General features: G+C 36.0%; 3 protein-coding genes across 11 annotated transcripts in view; 1 reads left to right on the top strand and 2 right to left on the bottom strand.

The window, feature by feature from the left end:
• The window catches only part of LOC112569471 (A disintegrin and metalloproteinase with thrombospondin motifs adt-1-like), a 595,732-nt gene that overhangs the window by 84,141 nt on the left and 491,546 nt on the right, over nucleotides 1-20,045 (top strand). The gene's annotated exons all lie outside the window — the stretch shown is intronic.
• LOC112569491 lies at nucleotides 3,794-8,331 on the bottom strand. The gene is made up of 5 exons (XM_025247299.1): nucleotides 8,231-8,331; nucleotides 6,973-7,114; nucleotides 6,313-6,479; nucleotides 5,169-5,447; nucleotides 3,794-4,605 (listed from the first exon to the last, which is right to left on the bottom strand). Exons 1-5 carry the CDS (start codon nucleotides 8,265-8,267, stop codon nucleotides 4,586-4,588), a joined length of 645 nt encoding a protein of 214 aa, XP_025103084.1. The 5' UTR covers nucleotides 8,268-8,331; the 3' UTR covers nucleotides 3,794-4,585.
• On the bottom strand, nucleotides 9,094-19,688 carry LOC112569485 (deleted in malignant brain tumors 1 protein-like). The gene is made up of 10 exons (XM_025247292.1): nucleotides 19,580-19,688; nucleotides 16,740-16,890; nucleotides 15,959-16,131; nucleotides 14,537-14,690; nucleotides 14,020-14,192; nucleotides 12,624-12,771; nucleotides 11,482-11,675; nucleotides 10,574-10,721; nucleotides 9,850-10,022; nucleotides 9,094-9,408 (listed from the first exon to the last, which is right to left on the bottom strand). Exons 1-10 carry the CDS (start codon nucleotides 19,671-19,673, stop codon nucleotides 9,257-9,259), a joined length of 1,560 nt encoding a protein of 519 aa, XP_025103077.1. The 5' UTR covers nucleotides 19,674-19,688; the 3' UTR covers nucleotides 9,094-9,256.

Genomic DNA, 20,045 nt, shown 5'->3' with positions numbered 1-20,045 from the left:
AATCTTTACAGAGGCAGTCTGAAAATACTTTTTACATCAACTTAAGGTCATTCCCATTATTTCACAATTTAAAAAAGCTTTGCAAAGAATATTGCTATTCCGTTTTAGACATATAGCTCGACAAGGACTCAATAAATGAATTATAAATATTATCAGAGAATAATTTATAATACTTTAATATTTTACTAGAATTTCCTTTATATACAATACTAAAATAGCTTTATATTGTAGTTTAATGGAAATAAATTTCCTACTGAGACACAAAATGATTATACAGAATCTTATAGATTTTTAAGAGAACAGAATTTATAATAAAATAATTTTTCATAATGACTTAGATTCTTCTCTTATTTACCTGTTTTGATTTAGTCTAATGTATTCGAGCAATGCAATATACGTTGGAGGATAAAAGTAAGAAATTGTCACATATTGCAGATAAACCGTTGATCAGGATTACATGGACCGATAATCCTTGGAAACCACAGCAATCTTTGACAAACCTCTCTAAAGTGATTGAAGGACACAACGTGACCCTGTGGTGTGAGGCTGACAGCAACCCTCCCCCCGCGTCCATCACGTGGTCAGGAAGAGTGAACAGCAGGACTGGGGAGTTACGGATCTTAGCGGCAGACCACGTGACACACAGCGGTGTGTACACATGTACCGTCGTCACTGAAACCGTTGATGATGACGACAGACTTCCGCTGACCTCCTCTTATCAGGTCACTCTTAGTATCCAAGGTTATTCCTCTTCTTTATTTTTCAAATTTAAAGCACAGCTGTAAATATTTACTTTTCTCGCATGAGCACAACAGATCTAAAAATGAAATTTCACAAACATTGAACTCTTTGCAGTACATTAATATAAATACGTGTTGATGTGAGACTTCATCGATGACAAAATGCCACGTGCCGATCTTACAGTCACTTTCAGCAAGGCGAGTTGCGATTTTCATTATTTTTCGAAACAACTTGTTTGGTGTGTCTACCGTCAGTTCACACCTGCTGAGAAGATCGGATCACAGAGAAGTAAGCGATTTACAAGTCTAATTATGTAAGAGAATTTATAAGCCAAGAACTATTCTTAAACTGAGCTTTTACTCTTCGATAAACATGCGATGTCACCATTTAAAAAAAAATACTATAAATCTGTCGATAAAATGTGTGCAGTAGTTATTATTAAACACTTACTGTATTGGATCTTGCAAATGTCTTCATACAACAATATGGATACCAAAAATATTTTAGACTTTAACATCCCTTAAATGTCTCATTAAGGTAAGAATCTACCTTTATCTGAAACGTATAAAGCAAACATCAGTTACTGATCACGCGTGAGTGCGTGAGTGAGCGTGCGAGAGAGAAAATGAGTGTGCTTTCAGTTCGCTTTGATGAATTCTCTCAGGTATGTTTTGAGAAAGGGTCTTTCGTTACAGGTGTTGCAATTCCTAAGCGGAGTGCCCCGTACCTTGTCAATGATGCTACTGTAAGACATGGTTCTCTAGTTTTCCAGCTCTCCAGCGTGCTACTACCTACAGGTGAGAAGGGGTCATAGATAAGTGACACCATTCCGTTCCTATTGGCCAGGTGGCAGCTTTGCTCTTTGATGTTAAATTAACCAGTACCGTAGATATTAAAAAAATCTGAAAGATGGTCAATTAGTCCACATGTGGAAGACCAGCTACGACTAAATAAATCTTAAAACACATATCTCAAATTTTAACATTCTTGCTAAAGGCTCAGACACACGATTTTTTTTCAACACAGTATAATTTGTTTCCTTTTTGTTGAGGGACCTACACGTCGAATTATCTCCAAACTGCTTGGCAAACTGAACTGATTGCTGTTTTAAAATTTCGTGTCGGCTTACGGTTTAGCAACATGACTTTCAGTGCACTTCCCCAACTTGACCAAACATCAAAATTTACTCTTTTTTGCTATGTTTTTTGTACATTTTCTTATACCTATGGTCAAGAATTGTGGGTTCCGCTAGCTTTTCTCACAAAACTCTGTTTAGAAGTAAATTTCGGCTCTGTTAAGCAGACATGATGTCGCTTCTTTCTGTTACTTTACCATTTATCTACCTGTGATGTGAAGAAAGAGGACCTAAAAACCTTGTGAAATAAAAGTTCATGTTAATTTTAACTTGATTATATTGTTGCTGTCGTTTCACCGTCCCAGGCGTCACCGGATGCACGCTCGCACCCGCTCAAACAGAGGCAGAAACACACAAACACACAACCACTCGCTCAGCCAGACACGCCGCACGACGTTCCAGAACACTGACAAGTACAAAATGAACAGTACAAAAAAAAAAAACAAACAAATTTATTATACACACAAAATAATGCTAATAACATATCATACACACATGCACATCCACACTTAAAAGATAGAAGAAAAAAACTGCTTTGAGCACAGGTGGGAGAAAAAGAGGAAAAAAACAAAACAAAACAAAAACAAGTCAAAACAAAAACAAAGTGGGAGAGGTGAGATTAAGGGGCACAACACCAGCACGCACTTCGGGGTAGCTCTGGGAAGTCTACCAAATTCTTTCGCAGCCCCACTACAGGTAGACCTCTGGCCCTGTGAGGCGCTCCAGCGCTGACATCACTTTCTCTTGTCCGTCAGGTACACCCCTCGGAGCTCTCGGCAGGTACGAAACCTCTGAGCATCCTATTGGTCACGTGGGCGCCAGCTCACAGGTTCCCACGCTTGCATTTTTGAAAGAAGGCTTCGCCGCATCCGCATCCGGGGCACAGCAGGGTCACGTGTCCACTCGCTGACTGGGTGATGAGGGCGAAAGGTGGACGGACGGACAGATGAAGATGTGGATAGAGAGGTAAAAATAACAGAAGGTAGAGACGGAGACAAAGAAATAGAAGAAGGATATGGCAAGCCTGCAGAGAAAGCCGTACACACAATCCTTCATCACCAGACGGCGCTCACAAAACTCCTCCTCCAAGTCCCGCTTTAAGCTAAAGTTTCTAAAAAACTAGCTCTCCCTCAAGGAAAAAAATACAAGAAGCTTTTGAACGAAACGTGTCATTTCAAATAAAAATGCGGTTGCGCGCCACATGAACTGCGACCGAGACATCACAATTTACTAAGCTAACAGAGGTGCTCTAACTCTGGCACACATAAATAATCACTAAAACACACAAACACACTAACATTTACTCGCTCTCACGCTTGGAAATTCGGGCAAATATCCCCTTTGGGGCTCGTGAGACAGATTGGGCTAAACAAGCACGAGGTCAAATGTCACTTCATTACCATCATTCGCTCGCACACCCGACTACAGGCCAGAGAAGTACGAAAAGCCAAAACAAAATGGTGAGTCCATTTGCCATCATGCGACACCTGCAATTATAAAAATATATATATAAAAAATGGGTTTCACAATATGAGTATGTATTATTCTTAAAAAGCTGATGGCATTAAAATTTGGATAGCAGTTGTGGCTATTTGGTAGCCATTTTTCAGTGTTTTCAAAGCAGCCTGTTGCTATAATCCTTTTTTCTTTGTTCTATTTCTATCTTAATATTTATTCTATGTTGACATCAAAATTATGTAACAGAACACAAAATCTTTGCACTAAACAGATACATATTTTGCTGAAATGTTTGTATGTTTTACCCTTATTGCTTTAACGTGAGATCCTTTTTTTATTTTTCCAGGCCCGTGCGCTTGTCTATCCATAGCCTGTAGAGGCTTTATCTGAAAAAAAAAATCTTTCTTGTCCTGATAAAATAAACTGACCTTTTTACGAGGCCCAAACAACCGTGAAGATTCAGCAAGTCTTTAATTATACAACCCCGGTAAACGATATTATGAACAAACACAGAGTTCTATTAATAACTAATTACTTCATTTGGTATTATTAATCAAAATAGAGGAATGTGGTAAAGTCGCTCACCTAAGTTTTTTTTTTTTTTTGGTACAAATGTTATTATAATAGCTTACCTGTATGTGGTCAAATCTCATGCCGTGCTCGCACAATATTAACTAGCAGAAACAGAAGCAGCAATCAAAATATTTTTAATAATGTCGGTTATCGCACGAACGAGCAGCTTTGTAGAAAAACGAAATCTGGTCTGCTTAGGATTGGAAGACGCTTGTCAGGTGAGATTATGTTTTGTGGTGTCATCAAGTGTGTGTTATTATTCATAACTTCATGGAACTGGACGTAAAGAGTAGCATGATATATACATTGTTTAAATCTTTTATAAAACAAAGAAAAAATAATTCTTTAAAGTCTTGCATAATGTTTAACAATAAAGGAAAATAATTCAACCTGGAAATCGGAGAGTGAGCTGGTAAGATGAGGTCAGCGGAAGTCTGTCGTCATCATCAACGGTGCGAGTGACGACGGTGCAGGTGTACACACCGCTGTGTGTCACGTGGTCTGCCGCTAGGATCCGTAACTCCCCAGTCGTGCTGTTCACTCTTCCTGACCACGTGATGGACGCGGGGGGAGGGTTGCTATTTGCTTCACACCAAAAGGTAACATTCTGACCGTGAAATATTTCAGAGTAGTGCGAGTAAACCTCCAGTCGTTTCCCAGCAGCATCAGTCTGCGCTATTAAAATATAAACGGTTGAACTGAAAAATCAGGAAAAAAACATTTAAGAAAAATGAGGTAAATTTCTACCAGCAGCAGCATTGTGGAACAATTTATTCCCACATCTAACGAAATAAGAAATGTCTTAACAGTCTTGGTGTTCTCAATGGTTTTCTTTTTGCTTTTGATCATGCTATTTCTATATTTTCACCTGATTTTTATCTCCGAACCTTCTTTATCTGCGTTTTACATTTTTTTGTGTTTTTTTTTTAATATTGATGTCCTTTCATTCGTTTTGCATCTTTTATTTATTTTTTCTAAATTTATCTTATAGAGTTTTTTTAAAGTAACATTTGTCACTGGTAACCGGCAAAACATGAAATGTGATCAGTCACCTAACATAATATGTTGTATCAAAATGATTTTTTCCACTGAAGTATTACTACTATTTCCTTAGATATTTTTAATCTAGCTGAGAGCTAAAGAATTATATACTTAAATATAAAGTAACCTTTCAGCCCAGATGATAAATCAAGACTAGCAATCCATCTACAACCGAAGACTAATTATCTGAAAGGTTAACAAAATGACAGAGAATACTCACAGTAAACCTTAAGCTCGAAGTAAAGAACAGTAGCACTGGATGACTTATGTGTGTCAATAAAATATGAATGTGAAACTTCACATATCGCTAGACGTCCATTGTGCTCTCTGGTTATATTGTCAAAGAAAAGAAGATCACCAACATGACGACCACCTGCTGTCGCCGTCCACTGGATGTTGTCTTGAAAGCTCGATAGTGTTACACACTTTAGAACGTTTTTTGTTCCCTCAACAAACGGATATCCTTCTAGAGCGATGATGAAAACATCCCGAGAAGAGCCTGTATGGCAAGTAGTGATTAAAAGAAGGAGAAGACTATGCAAAGAAGGGATAAACCAAACTGTCCTATTTTTATCTGCTGCATCATTTAAAACAGATATACAAGAAACTCTGCATTAACATAGAAATAAGTGTTTGTCGGCAAATTTAGCTAAATAAAAACTCGTGTTTTATGGCTTATACCAGGGATGCCCAACCTACGGCCCGCGACGCGGTGCCATCCGGCCCGCGAAACTTCTGCCCACAGTGCAGGAAATCGGCATGTTAGTAATAAAAAAAACCGAAAAAAAGGGAAGAAGTATTTATCCCCACGTAGGAACGTCTCTCAATCTGTTTTTCGATAGACGAACATTTCGATTCAGTGCTCAGACTTGGTGTCTCTACGATGAGGCCCGACATTCAGAAGTTGGTTTCAGGAAAAACAACTTCAAATATCCCACTAATTAGTACATAATTAATGTTAAGTACCACTTGTTTCTAATAAAAAATGGTATCTGCTTTATTTTTTTTGCTTTTTTTGTATTTTTGCGGTGAAGTGGCCCGCGACACGGCTGTCCGAAATGGATATGGCCCGCAGGCCGAAAATGGTTGGGCATCACTGGCTTATTTCAACGCATTTTATAGAAAATATGCACCGTGCACAAGACTAACCGATGACTAACGAAGAAATGGTATTTACGTGACAATCATTTTAAAACTATGTACATGTGCATTGGTCTGTATTATTACATCATACAACCTATTCATATTGATATAAGATTCTCTAGTTCATGACAAAACACAATATTATTGACATGTTAAGCCATAATTTCATTAGCTTTTTAAAAAATATGCATCTGAATAAAATAAATATAAAAGCATCTTACGAGATGTACAAAGAATGCCGACATCATTGTTGTAACATTCAGGTTTAGCGACAATCATGACACAATCAAAAATGCTGCTCTCATTGCCTTCACAGACAAATGAGGAATCAAATATAGGGCTCTTTCTCATCCCAAGCCATGATCGGTGTACAAGACTTGCTGAAGTTCTGATCAAAAGACAGTACGAATTAAGGAAAATTATTTCCTTATCTATACATTTTTAAATAAAATTGTAGGTAACTGAAACAGCACTTGATTGACTCCAGACAGTCTTAATTATTGCAGTAGTATGTGGACAATAGCATTCACACAGCTGGGTGTACAAGTTAATATATGAGTTTATTCTAAAAATGTTCGCTCTTTATCCATGGGATATATAATAATTGTGTGTGTGACCTTATCTGTGCCTATGTGCGTAGTGTATGTCTGTTTATGTGTATGTTAGAAAGCAAGTGTCTGAGGTTTTGTATGCGTTTACGTATTGCATTTGTCCCTATGATTATGAAATCAACGCTCTGTACATATCATCCAAAATTGTTAAAATTAAAGGTATTTTTTAAAGCAATACCTTTAAGTCTCATGTAATCTTTTTACTCTCTTTTATCGCCATTCCTTGTTACTAGAAATTTTATGCGATGAAAAAAGCAGAAATCCACTTACGACGGAAGCCGAAGAGTTTTGCAGATGACGCTGGCGGTCTTATTGTCCGGGACACAGAGTGTACTTCGTTGTCCACTTCCAAAATCAACTTCCACACGCCCCACGCTATAGTATTGGTCCCGATGTCCTGTTAAATGCAAACCTGTCACAAAATACCGTTTTAGGTGATTCCCTTTGTATTTTGTGTGTGAGCGCTACAAATCTCTAAAAACAATATTTCGTTACTTTCTTCCAGCTTTTCCTAGATAACCCAAAGGTTAAATAAATACCTGACTTTTCAGAGAGCTGGAGAAATGAAGAAAGCGAGGAAAATCAGAGGATCGTTGTCGTCAAAAAAAGACTAGCTCCGAGGAAGATGCACTCTATAACATCCTACATCCTTCCTAATTGCAGAAGGCAAGGGGATAGCACTTATCTTGCTAAGGCCGTATTTCTTATCACATTACTATTTGTATTCTTCATTTACGTAGTTGTCATTAACTTCATATTATTTTTAATGTGGAATTCAGAAACTATATAAAATGTAGTCAAATAGGCAAGGATAATAATTCTGATTACTTGAATAGTAGCAGTGTTCTCTCAGAAGGCTTTAAAGATTGAAATATAAAGTAATGAAACAAATAATGTTATCAATTATGACGATGCTAGAAGATGACAAACCGGTAGTAAACTAAATTTAAAATGAAAGCAGAATTTCGTACATTAAAAAATGTCATTTTCTGAAAAGAAGCACTGATACCTCTTTTAATTAATGCAGCTTTGGGGAAACATGATTCTCACCAAAAATGTTCTTCTTTCTTTCTCTATTTTCTTTAACACTCTTGAGCTCCACTCTCCCTCTTCAAAAGTTCTTGTGACATTAATTAAACACATTCTGACAATTAATCTAAAGTAATTTACACTTCTTTTTTCAATATAGCAGCTGTTATTATTATTATTTATTTAGCGTGTAATAATATATCAAAGAGTTTTACATGAAAAGTGTAACATCTGTGCTGTCAAAAATTATAGTATATTAACATCATATTATATTTGAAGCATTCTTGACATCCGTTAGTAGAGAGATAAAATTTTCCAATCGGAAAAAGGTAGTCCGCCATCGTTGAGGGCAATAGCTCCACATAATCTTTCCAAAACAATTAAAATATTTTTTTAAGTTGATTTTAAACAATTTGGGTGATTTTATCATGACAGGGAAAGAAAATTATTGCTGTAGATGAAGCAAGGTTAAAAGATATTCATTACAAATCTTGCTTACTTGCTTTACTAAAGTCACAGATGATTCCAACATCCATCGACCTCTGGCTATTGCAAGACTTTGTCAACCATCCCAGATCGCAGTGTTCAAAACTGGTTTCGTTTCCCATACAACGCAGGTATTCAAATCGAAATCTTGAACCTTTTCCGTGAATGCGTGACACCACAGTTGCAGAACTAGATTTGTGAATATCCATGTAACAATGAGAATGCAAAAAGAACACGTAAACTCTCTAATAAGAAACAAAGACAGGATACACAGCTATCCGTGGATGAAAATTACAGGTCAGTGTTATTTGTTTTACAACAAACAGGACGCACAAACGAGACAGTACTGATGTTCATATTTAATTTCACGTCTATAAAAGTCATTATAGAAATTAATTCATACAAAAAAAATTGCTCTTGTTAAGCAACCATCTCGTCTACTATTGTTACCCTGATGCCGTGTGGTGCTGAAGAGCAGTTGATCTAAATATCTGATTATATGTATATGTGTACCTTTAAATCAACCAATACAATATAGGATGGTGAATTTATTGTCTAAAATTTACATACTTTTAGAAATTTACATTACATTTAAAATCTAAATCGATTTTTACAAGCCATAAACACCTGATTTTGAAGATTTTTGATTAAAAATTGTGTTACTCAAACAGATTTTTAAAAGAAATCGCTGAACAATTGCTCACACAGAAGGAGCGCAGTTTAACAAATGTACACAAACGTACAAAGCTATGTCAAGCAATAAATAATAATGAAACTATGACACTGACTTGTGAATTATTATGTAATCAGAAATCAGAGCCATGTAAAAAGAATATGTTGATGAAACTGTAGCTGGATATAACCAATTCTTTTTCTATGAAAGGTTTCTGATAGATGTGCTGGGTTTTCCTTATTTGCAATTACGACTTGTGACGTTATCAATTTTGAAAAAAATGCCAAACTGCTTATATGGTTGATAGTTGTTTTTTGCGATTTCAAAGATTGTGATTTTAGTATGCAGATACGAAATGGTGGTTACTTACTTGTTAAATCCTAACATTCTACAAACTACCTCAGCACCTTCCTTTCCAATTTCATCGTCACAGACTGTGTTCCAATTTCCATTGAAATATATCTCCAATAGTCCAGCTTTAGATGTTTTCCCAACCAAACGCACAGTCACTTGTTCAGCTTAAACCACAAAATAACCAGATATATTTATATGATCTAATATAATAATGTATAATAATTAATAATTTTATCATTACATAACTAATTACCTCTAAATTATTCGAAGTATCCTCATTTTTCTTCAGTTAATGCAGCTATGAAAATATTGGTGACATTTAAAAAAGCACTGTGTGTGATAAAGTGTGCATAAATAAATCAGACTTTTAGGCGTCGCCGTTGCTTCCACTTTTTCTGTTGGTTGATGTTTTCATTATAATGCTTTCGCGTTGAAGTATTTTTATTTATACGTTTTGATATTGTTCTACATTTTTGCTTGCTGATGTGTTGTTTTCTGTCTACGTGTATGACATGTTCTTTTGGTGTCTTCGTTTTCATATCTGTTTATTGCAATGTAGCTGTACTTTGTGAAAACAAAAATGAAGAATATTCTGTTGATCTTACTAATATTACAGATGACACCAACAGGAAAACAGGAAAAGGAAAAACGAGCTTGGGTACACTGTTCCAGAGTGTTTTCTGTTCCCGTGCAGTTCACGTTTCTGAGAAGAACAAAACCTGAACTTTGCCCGTATATGTCTGCATGGACAGCTCTTGCTCCAGTGCTATATTTAAAACTATGTAAATAGTAAATCATTAGAGATACAAAGAATACCTTTCTGTACACATTGATGCAAAGAAAAAAATGTTGGTTTCCATGCTGTTCTTATCCTTTATACAATATTAAATGCTATTTGTTATACATTTTTATGGCTTAGTAGTTTCTAGAATTTTAGCGTTTTCCTCGCCGAGTATTATTATTAAAAACGTAGTGATCTATTTTCCGTCTATGATGGGACAAAAAAACTATCAGTCTAATTATAATCTACAAAGTAATAGATATATGTTTTACCGTAGACAATATCTATTAATGAGTAATGACTCATAGATAAGGCAGCTGACAGGGTTAGCACAATAAGTGGTTGACACAAACCTCATTTACAAGAAAGTATCTATGACATTTTTCGTAATGTTATTTAAGTAAATTGTAAAGCAAAATATTACCCTTCAAGACGAACGCATAATTGACACAAAGCTGACGAAAACATCTAACATTTTAAGATTAAAGGGTAACCAGCTTAGATTTGTATGGGACATTGTTACAGGTTAAAAAGTACAGCTTGCTCACCCTTTGAATCCTAACATGTTGCAAGCCACTTCCGCCTCTTCCTTTCCAAAGCTCTCGCCACACACTATTCCCCATTCTCCTTTCGAAAATATCTCTAGTCTCCCTGCCTCAGATGTCCCGTTAACCAGACGTGCTTTCATCGGCTCGCCTGGCATTTTAACAGCAAACAAATTGTCTTTGACTTATAACAAATTAGGTGATAAATTGCTTAAGTTGGGTAGTTCAGCTTGAAAGAATATTTACGCTTAGGACATTTATCTTGTACTTAATACTTTTACAAAATTTGGAGTACTTATTGTCTTAAACAAACTGTAAAGAAAAACGTACTGTGAGCATTATAGGAAGATAATATCCAATGATCTTGTGTGTGACTCATATTTGTGCTATAACAACAATAGGAAAGTACTCTAATGTTTAATTTATTCAGTGTCTCTTAATGCTGTAGAATGTTGTAATCAGAAAGAAACTATTCGATTTAGCTAAATGTCATTCCTGCTATGGAATCATCGATAGTTCTTAATCTGTGAAAATTACTCTAATTACCGAATTATTAAATAACAATGTAGTTTGAACATTTTATGTACTACCTCATGTCATAATATTATTATTTTGTAGGAACAAAACTTACATCGGTCTGTAAGTGGTTCTGTATTACTAGAACACCCTGGGTGAAGAGAAAATCTCCCTTACCTTTCGTTTACGTTTAATGTTAGAAATAACATAAACCCGCTTAATATGAATAGCCACCTTCCTCTTCTAAGCCATGTTCACTAACCACGTTGCTGCTAAACCGGAACTGAAGGTTTCACTTATTTATTAGATGGCCTTGTAGTGCTGATCATTAGTGTAGGGGTTGGTGTATATACAGGGAGCTTTCTTAAGCCTTGTGAATGTACTATTGTTCTTACTATCATTACTCTCGTCACACATGACACCGATATTCGCACTCTCTTCGGAATATCCCTTCCACGGAAACGATTCCACTACATCTCCAAGCTCGCACTCTTCAAGGCTGGTAGCCGGTTCTTTACATTTCAAGTATTCATATCGAAAACCTGGATCTGCTCCGAAAATGTATGGTAGCACAACTGCAGAGCTCGAGCTGTAGATAGAAATACAACGATGAGTAATAAGTTGAATTTATCTTTACTTACACATATCAAATTATGACCGAAACAAACACTTTAAAGCGTGTCTACAGTAAAATAGTTTGTACCATCTGTATCGAATATTGGAAATGAAACTAGTGCTTAGTTTAACTTGTGCCTTTAGTTTTGATTGTATAATATACTATATATAAATGCTGTAGTTATTTTCCTTATCCGTCAGGTCCGAAATGGAAAACGAAACATTTACATTCCACACTCTACATCCTATGAAAACGTGTCAGATATTCAGATGTTGTTAATGTCTAACAAATAATGTGTATGCAAATCTGCATTTTAAAAAATACGTAATGGCCTCATTAAAGACGATTTTATCTATATTTTTAAAAAATGTAAAAGCTCTTTCGATCACAACAAACAAAATGACTTCACATATACACTATAAAAAAACCAGGATTAAGTTAGTAAAAAAAAAATTAGAGAAAGCCTTTGTGGATAGTGCAGAAAGCAGACAATCGTTGTAAAGGAAATTTAAAAAAAAACTGTTAAAAAGTACAAATATTTGACAGTTGCTGAGGAGTTCGTGAATGCTGAGATAGTCTTCAAATCAGCCTATTTTAATGTTTTTGTTAGTTAAATTTAACTAATTTTAGTATACAAATATCACTACTGTTTGCAATGGTGACCAAGCTTTTTAAAGAGCAAAGAATGCAATGCTGAGGATTATTTCTTGTGTATTGCCTGACAACTCTTCCTAAAAGTGTTGTAACAGTATTTTTCTATGAAAGTCTATGAACAATACCTAGAGGCATTTTCCGCTGAAATAATGCTATCAAATACTAAATAAAAGTCTACGTTTTATAATTTAGAATATGTTACTGATTAAAGTTAAAATTTTTAGCAACAAATTGAATCACTGTATTTGTCGCAAGAAAGATTATCACCTGTTGAATCCTAACATCCTGCAGACAGCCTGCGCCTCCTGCGGTGTAAAACGTTTGTAACTCACTCCGATCCACTGTCTATTGAACTTTATCTCCAGACGTCCCGCCTTGGATGTTTTGCCAACCAGACGTGCAGTCCTCTGTCCATCTTAACATAAATATGACCACAATATTTGCAATAAGCATTTTTTTTAATTCTGGAAAAGATATTATTGTATCTGTTATCTGTCAAGCTTTAGCGACATCAATATTCCAAACATATCTACAATTACCGCAGCCATAAACAAAACAACTGGGGATTTTATTATTTACTATTTTCTATTTTCTTTACGCTGTATGTGATAAAGTACAAGAATAAACTATCTTTACAGCATCCAGAAGTAACTATCTGATCGTCTTTCTCTTTGTTGATAGAATTTTTTAAGTGATTTGAGTTCAGATAATATTTTTTTAATCTATCGCTTTTGCTATTTTACTATATAACCGTTCGGTTTTGCGTAATTTCATGTGTATTGTTGTCTTCATTTGTATAAATGTTTAATTAATATCTGGGCTCATAATTTGAAGACTTTGATAAATCTATTAATTTCAACACTCTAATCAACAGACAAGCGATTTTCCTCAGCTCAGCGCGAATCTGCATTTTGTGGAAACAGTAAAGTTGGGTGTGTAGGAAGTCGCTAAAATACCACACAGCCTCCATGGACTACCCTGTTTCACCCAAAACGCCAAAAAGTCATCAACTCCTGACATAGAGGGTTATGGTATGGAGGTATCTACGAACAGTTAGACACATCATCGCTAGTAGGAAGATCATCGGGTGCAGTCAAGTATCGTTCCTTTGCTTGTGTATATTCCGTTAAGTCCGGGAATAAAGTTTCTTCACGGATTACTTCCCACCCTTGTCATCTTAGATTTGCTGTTTGTCTAATTTGTCTAATTTCTCCTTGTGGCCCTTAATGTAACGATGCCCAACCTTTCCTCCGCAGGACAACTCAGCTTTCACGACTTTCGTTGCTTGTGTTGCATTTCACATCATGATGTCCGTTTTTAGATCGTAGGTGGCGCATGATTCGCTTATACCTTTGTCTGATGTCACAGCTTCCTAGATCACTATGAGCTCGAAGATAACTTTGCTGTGTATTGTTAATGGTTACCAAGCAAACCATTGACCATCTAAAAATTTAATACCCGCTATATCGGAATTCCTTTGAATTTTGTTAATATGTTGGTGTTCTCCAACTCCTTACTACTTGAAGTATATGGCGTCTCTCTTAATGTGGTTAGGGTTAGGCTGCACAAAACTTGTACCTGCTTAGCTCGCATCTAAGATCGGTGTGTGCAAAAACCGTTTTACGAACAGGACTCAGTAGAGTAAAAGAAAATATTTTCTTACTCGTTTCGCAAACGACACCGACATCAAACAAGTGGATACAGTAGTTGTTGTAAAATCCTCCGTGCAAACATTGCTCCAGGCTAGTTTCGTTACCATCACAATAAAGGTCACTCAGAAAAATTGGACCTGAACCTTCCCCGTATTTTAATGAGGATACAGGTAGTGCTATGGTGCTGCAATATACAGAATTGTATAAAGATACACAGCTGTATTACACTGAGTTTGAAATGAAACTTATATATATATATACAAAAACTAGTCCCTAGTGTAATCCTATAATTGGGTTTAAGCAACAAATTTATGAAGACGATCTAAGAAACAAACTCTGAACGAATATGACAAACACAACAAAACAACTTACTGTATTCGTCGCCATCGAGTACACATTTGCACAAAAACGCTAATCAGAAATCAGCATGCTAGAAAAATACAAAACAACTCCATTAAAAAAATGTTACTCATATTTTCATGCTGTTGTATTTAATAGTGGAGACAAAAAACAGCTTCAATTTCACACCTGTTTAGCCCTAACATCCGACAGGCAACCAGAGCTTCTCTGCGTCCAAAATCTCTGCCACACACTGTGCCCCAAGCTCCGTTGTAAAATATTTCTAGACGACCTTCTGATGATGTTCCATTAACTATACGGGCTGTTAACTGTTGATCTGAAACTTTTACCACAGGAGTAAATTTATATTGCAATTAAATATACACATTTCTACTATATTCACTACAGATCATTAATTACATTAATACGAGACGACTGTAACTAGCCTTACGCAACAATCTTTCATGTCAATAGTCTAATTACAAGTTTTAATATTAAAAATAACTATACAAAAAAAAAAAAATTCAGAAGACAATAAATAATGATACTGTCAAAGAGAATAAATATACAGAATTTAATTTCATTGTAAGTTCAAGCACAAGAAAATGACATTTCTATTTGTTGAAAGTAAGAATTCTGTCTCTAAACCTAACAGAGATAAAGAGCAACTAAAACAGAGAAGCAACACAAGTACGTTAAACTTATAATCCAGAAAAGGCAAGAACCTCTATCATAAATGCAAAACATAAGAAGAAAGGGTTATAAAAAGTTTAAGGAAAAATTTGGGCTAGACTATTATTACAAGTCTCAACAATCAAGTGTCTCGAAGGAAATGTTGACATGAAAATTCTTGTTATTGATAATAAAAGTGAGATGAAACTAATAAGATTGATAACTGATGTTAGTAACTATTTCCTTTCCGTGTTTACATTTTCAGTGCATGTTTTGTATACTTCTTAAGGCATGTGAATTATGCATGTCTTGCTAAATCTGTGGATTCTTCTAGTGTCCAACATTTCGTTTTCAGTGAACTCAGCTCAAGCGGCTACTGTTACTTTTGATAACTAGGTAAAGATTAATAAAGACTAAATGATGTGCGTGTTTACATATTCAATGCATGTTCTTTTGTTTATTTTATGTCCTCTCATTCATGTCCAATTATCATATACGAATTCTTCTAATGTCCAACCTTTTCGTACAGTTCATTAAGCCTGATCGAATTCCGTTACTTTTGTTCCTTTCCCTACTATGATATCCGTAATCAGGTACTAGCTTTGCCTAGTAGCAGTTGACTATGCCAAAATCTCAAATTAATCAGCACCCAGCAGAGATTATTGCTGCTGTAGTAAAAGCAGCTACCCGGTAACCTTTCATCCTCCTAAGTGGTTTTATTCCCGCTGCACGCAAATTCTTTAGAGACTGTGACTACCTTGATCTCCTTCAATTCCTTGCTACATACGGCGGTTAATGGTTAGTCTGTACAAAACTTTCCCTGCTTAGCTCGTATCTACGGTCGTGTAAAAAACGTTTTACAGAGTATTGAGCCGTGTACAGATGGTAACAGAGCATTTAATTAAAATATTACTGGAGTGAAAGTAATTATTTTCTTACTAGTGCGGCAGACGACGCCGACATCGTTCCAGTGGCTACAGTCGTTGTTGTAGACATCTCTGTACCAACATTGCTCCAGACTAGATTCGTGTCCTTGACAGTCCAGGTTACTAAACAAAATTGGACCTGAACCTTCCCCGTATCTGTATGAGGATACAGCTCTTGCTCTTGTGCTGCTAGATAAAACAGCAATATGCCAAACTGGATAAAGATACACGGCGGTGTAACACTTCTTTTGTAATGACAGCTACATTCAATATACTGATATAAAACTAATCGACAGTATAGACGCATTAATGGGTTGAGGCAAGAAAACAATAAAGATGTAAACTCTTGGCAATGAGCAGGCAAAGATGGTCAGAGGTTGCGATTGTCGTGGCCTCGGGCTGATCACACTCTCGATACCTCTACCAACCCACACCGACATTTACTTTACGTGTACGCGCATATTAACACTAAATTGCTGATGATACTTTACTTGACTTTTGATCCCCCAGTGCTCAGCATAAGTAACATTTACAAGGCAATTTAGTGGAATCAAGAAATTATGAATATTCAAGAGTTTGACAAATCAATTTACAAAATAACACAAGGGTTCCATTCCAAGTATGGCTGTTCTCTAGGTGTCCCGTCAACTTTCCTATGCCTATTTAGGTATCATGAGCCACTAACTAGCTTAACACACAAACTTTACAATAAAACATGGAAAAAACTGTTGTTACTCATATTTTCAAGCTGCTGTATTTTATATTGCAGACAAAATAGAGTGTAAATTTCATACCTGTTTAGCCCTAACATCCGACAGGCAACCAGAGCTTCTGTGTTGTCAAAAGAATATGTCTCACACACTGTGCCCCAAGTTCCGTTGTAAAGTATTTCTAACCGACCTGCTGAAGCTGTTCCATCAACCAAACGGGCTTTTAAATGTTCACCTGAAATTTTTAACAAAAAATTGTGTATCACAATTTAATATTTAACATTTTTATATCAATACTAACAGTCTGAAGGAAAAACGTTTGTGCTAGTAACTAAAATTAATCTTATTTTTTAATCATGAATGCAACGGCAGAAGGGAATGTATAGTACAAGACATTTTTTAAAGTTTTTTTTAAGTATAAAGTTTAAAAGTAGCAGGACTTTAGTCAAGGATTTCCGCTTTTATTTTCCTTGATAATATTCAACCGAAAGTATTTCAAGAGCGACTGAAGCAGACGCCTGCACAATTAGATTAGGAAATATTGTTACTATATATATATATTTAATTGTTTGTTTAAACATGAAAAAAATGCATTTCCATTTAATGTATTCAGGGATTGTTTCTAGAAACCTAACGCAGATCAAACGCAATAAAAAGGAAATATGTAAATCAAGAACTTTTAAACCTACAATACAGGTAAGCCACAAACCTCTGTAATAAACACAAAATATTAGTAAAAAGGTAGCAAGAAGTTAATGGACAAATCTAGCTTAGAATAGTTTTAAAAGTCAGAATAATAACAAAAGTCCTGAAGAAAATGTTAACATGGACTCTCTTGTTATTCATAATAAAAAAAATAAATTGAGATCATGAGATTGATAACGAGGAAAAGATTGATAAAGACTGTCCGATGTGCGTGTTCACATATTTATGCATGTTCTTTTATTTATTTTAGGCCTCTCGTTCATGTCCCATCATTACGTATGGATTCTTCTATTGTCCAGCCTTTCTCGTACAGTTCACTCAGCTTCAACGGTTTCCGCTAGTTTTGTTCTTTTTAGAGCTCAGGTGCTAACTTTGCTTGATTTCACTGATTGAATACACCAAAATGTTCAGATTGATTTGCGACCTCTGTTGCTGCTGCTGCGGATGAAACTACCCGGCAAACAGTTTCTCTGTCTTCATCATCACAGTTTGAAGGTTACTGTCGAGTTCTCAGGTTCCACCAAGCAGTTGTGTGCTGCTCTGACTCTCCCATCATCATAGTTCAGGGGACTGAACTGTTTCCGTCATTTACCAAGCTGCGGTGAAAACCATTTGTAGAAAATCCGTACAGAAAAAGAGGATCCACGTTCTTCTCTAACGAAGTTCTTCTTGCATTCTCCTCCTTGGTCTCTACTGTTTCCAGTTCTGCTTGTGGCTACTCGCTTACTTGATTTACCATTTGTCAACCTGTGGGACAGAGTGCTTACTGATTCCCCAAACGTCATCTGCCAGTGAGGACGAAACGTGGAATGAGGGGATGGTTGATGTTTATGAACTCTGATTACTGTCCTTTCATCCCTTTCGGGATATCGTGAGTCCTCCAGGAGTCATGTTTCTATCTTTTTCGTAACCTATCTACACTTTTACACTTCTTGAAGTTTATTTGGTGTTTGCCCCAAGTGGCTCAAGCTTGGTAACTGTATCTTTGGCATGTTAGTGTTCGTTACCTCTCATCAGCGATTGTAATGGCTCATGGGAACACTTCACACGGTTAAACCAATTAAAACCCATTTAGGATCTGGCGCCTTTACCTGTACATGGGCCTGTATCAACCGTAAGGCATGCAAGTTGTTACATGTAGGTATCAACAGTAATACATAACAGGGCATCACGTTTAATACTGTTTGGAAAAAAAATCGTGAAAAGTATATCTTTTGGGGAATATGCATTTGTAGCTTTTTTCTCTAAAGCTTTAAATCTACAAACATCTGTTTTCATAGACCAAACCAAATGAAATTCATTTTCAAGAGAACTATAGTAGCTGTGATGGAAAGTTTGAATTAAAAAGAAAGTAATCAAAGTAATAATAAAAAAAGTTTCAGAAACGAGACTAAAATAATTACCCTTTTAGTTATCAGCCCAACAGGCGAACAAGGAAGATTAATTTGCCCCAAAACATACTCAAAACTACATGAACTTTGTTTGGTATGTGGGCTACTGAAGGAAGACGCACCTGCAGTGTCTAAAATATCACATCTAGTTCCGAATAAGCTTAAAGCGAACAAAAATAAAAAGGTCCTGCTTCCTTTATTGAAATCTTTTCAGGGTTAGCTGGTTTATCAGCAAACAGCGTTCTCTAACCCTCACTGCGCATTTCTTTTCGTTGCGGAAGATATTTGAAAAAGTCAGAGGAAGGGTACTAGACAGTGAAAGCTTAAACCCAAAAATCTGGAAGGCAACCAAAACTATGTCTGAAAGTGTTGTGACCTACTGTGCTCCTAACTTCCGTTGCAAAATATTTGCAGACGACCTGCTGATGCTGCTTCTGACGATTAATTAAAATTCTGTTAAAATGAATTAGTGTGTGTTTATATATAATTTTGATTGTTTATGTAAACATAATCAAGAAAAAATGCCTCTTATATTTGATAAAGGTAAAAAATACTTTTTTAAACTGACATAAATGCAGAGCAAATAAAACAAAAACATGAACTTTTAAACCTTGAATCTAGGGAATATACGAATCTTTGTCAGAAACACAAGAAAAATCTTAAGAAGTTAAGGGACAAATCCGGCTTAGAGTAGTTCTAAAATTCGAAAAGTGTCCTGAACGAAATGTTAGCATGAAACATTTTTGTTAATGATAATAAAACTCAAAAGAAGTGAAATAATAACCTTGATAACTGGTGTAAAGACCTTGTTTGTGCAGATTTACTTACCATATCCTGGTCTAAGAAGTAAACTTATCAGGTACACACTGACAATGATGTACATCATGGTGCTGGGTGTTGATGGATGCGATGATGATACCATGGGTATCAGGTGTATGTCTAGCCAGACACTGGGAATAGACCGCGATATGACAGCTTTTAATACATCAATGAGGATGCAATTTATCGAACAAGTCACATGATTACTCTCCGCGCGTTGATTGGTTAATTAATTCTGGTAGCAGCGTCAAGTCAATCGCATGGACTGGCTGGCCTGTTCCCTAGACATGAATCCCATCAAAAATCAGAGGGATATACTAGGCTAGCGACTAAGAACCAACCACAGTTTACCTCAATCAGATGTACACCTTTTGAGAGTCAGGCATTAGGTTAAAAAAATTGTCCGTGAGACAACGGTACCGTAGCTTCAGGCCTGTTGTGGAAACACACAATATTTACCATTTTTCTCTGATGT

The sequence above is a fragment of the Pomacea canaliculata genome, linkage group LG7 (assembly GCF_003073045.1).
Source record: "Pomacea canaliculata isolate SZHN2017 linkage group LG7, ASM307304v1, whole genome shotgun sequence".
Classification (NCBI taxonomy): Eukaryota; Metazoa; Mollusca; class Gastropoda; order Architaenioglossa; family Ampullariidae; genus Pomacea; species Pomacea canaliculata.
This window is presented reverse-complemented; position numbering and strand designations above follow the sequence as displayed.

Excerpts from the sequence above, each read along its gene's own strand:
- LOC112569491 (XM_025247299.1), bottom strand. The coding sequence starts at position 8,267 with ATGGATGTTGGAATCATCTGTGACTTTAGTAAAGCAA. Across the intron at positions 6,480-6,972 it reads AAAACTCTTCGGCTTCCGTC|AACTTCAGCAAGTCTTGTAC; the intron begins GTAAGTGGATTT and ends TCTTTTGATCAG. Across the intron at positions 5,448-6,312 it reads CGGCATTCTTTGTACATCTC|GCTCTTCTCGGGATGTTTTC; the intron begins GTAAGATGCTTT and ends CTTGCCATACAG.
- LOC112569485 (XM_025247292.1), bottom strand. The coding sequence starts at position 19,673 with ATGGTATCATCATCGCATCCATCAACACCCAGCACCATGATGTACATC. Across the intron at positions 14,193-14,536 it reads CGGATGTTAGGGCTAAACAG|CACCATAGCACTACCTGTAT; the intron begins GTGTGAAATTGA and ends TGTATATTGCAG. Across the intron at positions 11,676-12,623 it reads AGGATGTTAGGATTCAACAG|CTCGAGCTCTGCAGTTGTGC; the intron begins GTGATAATCTTT and ends TTCTATCTACAG.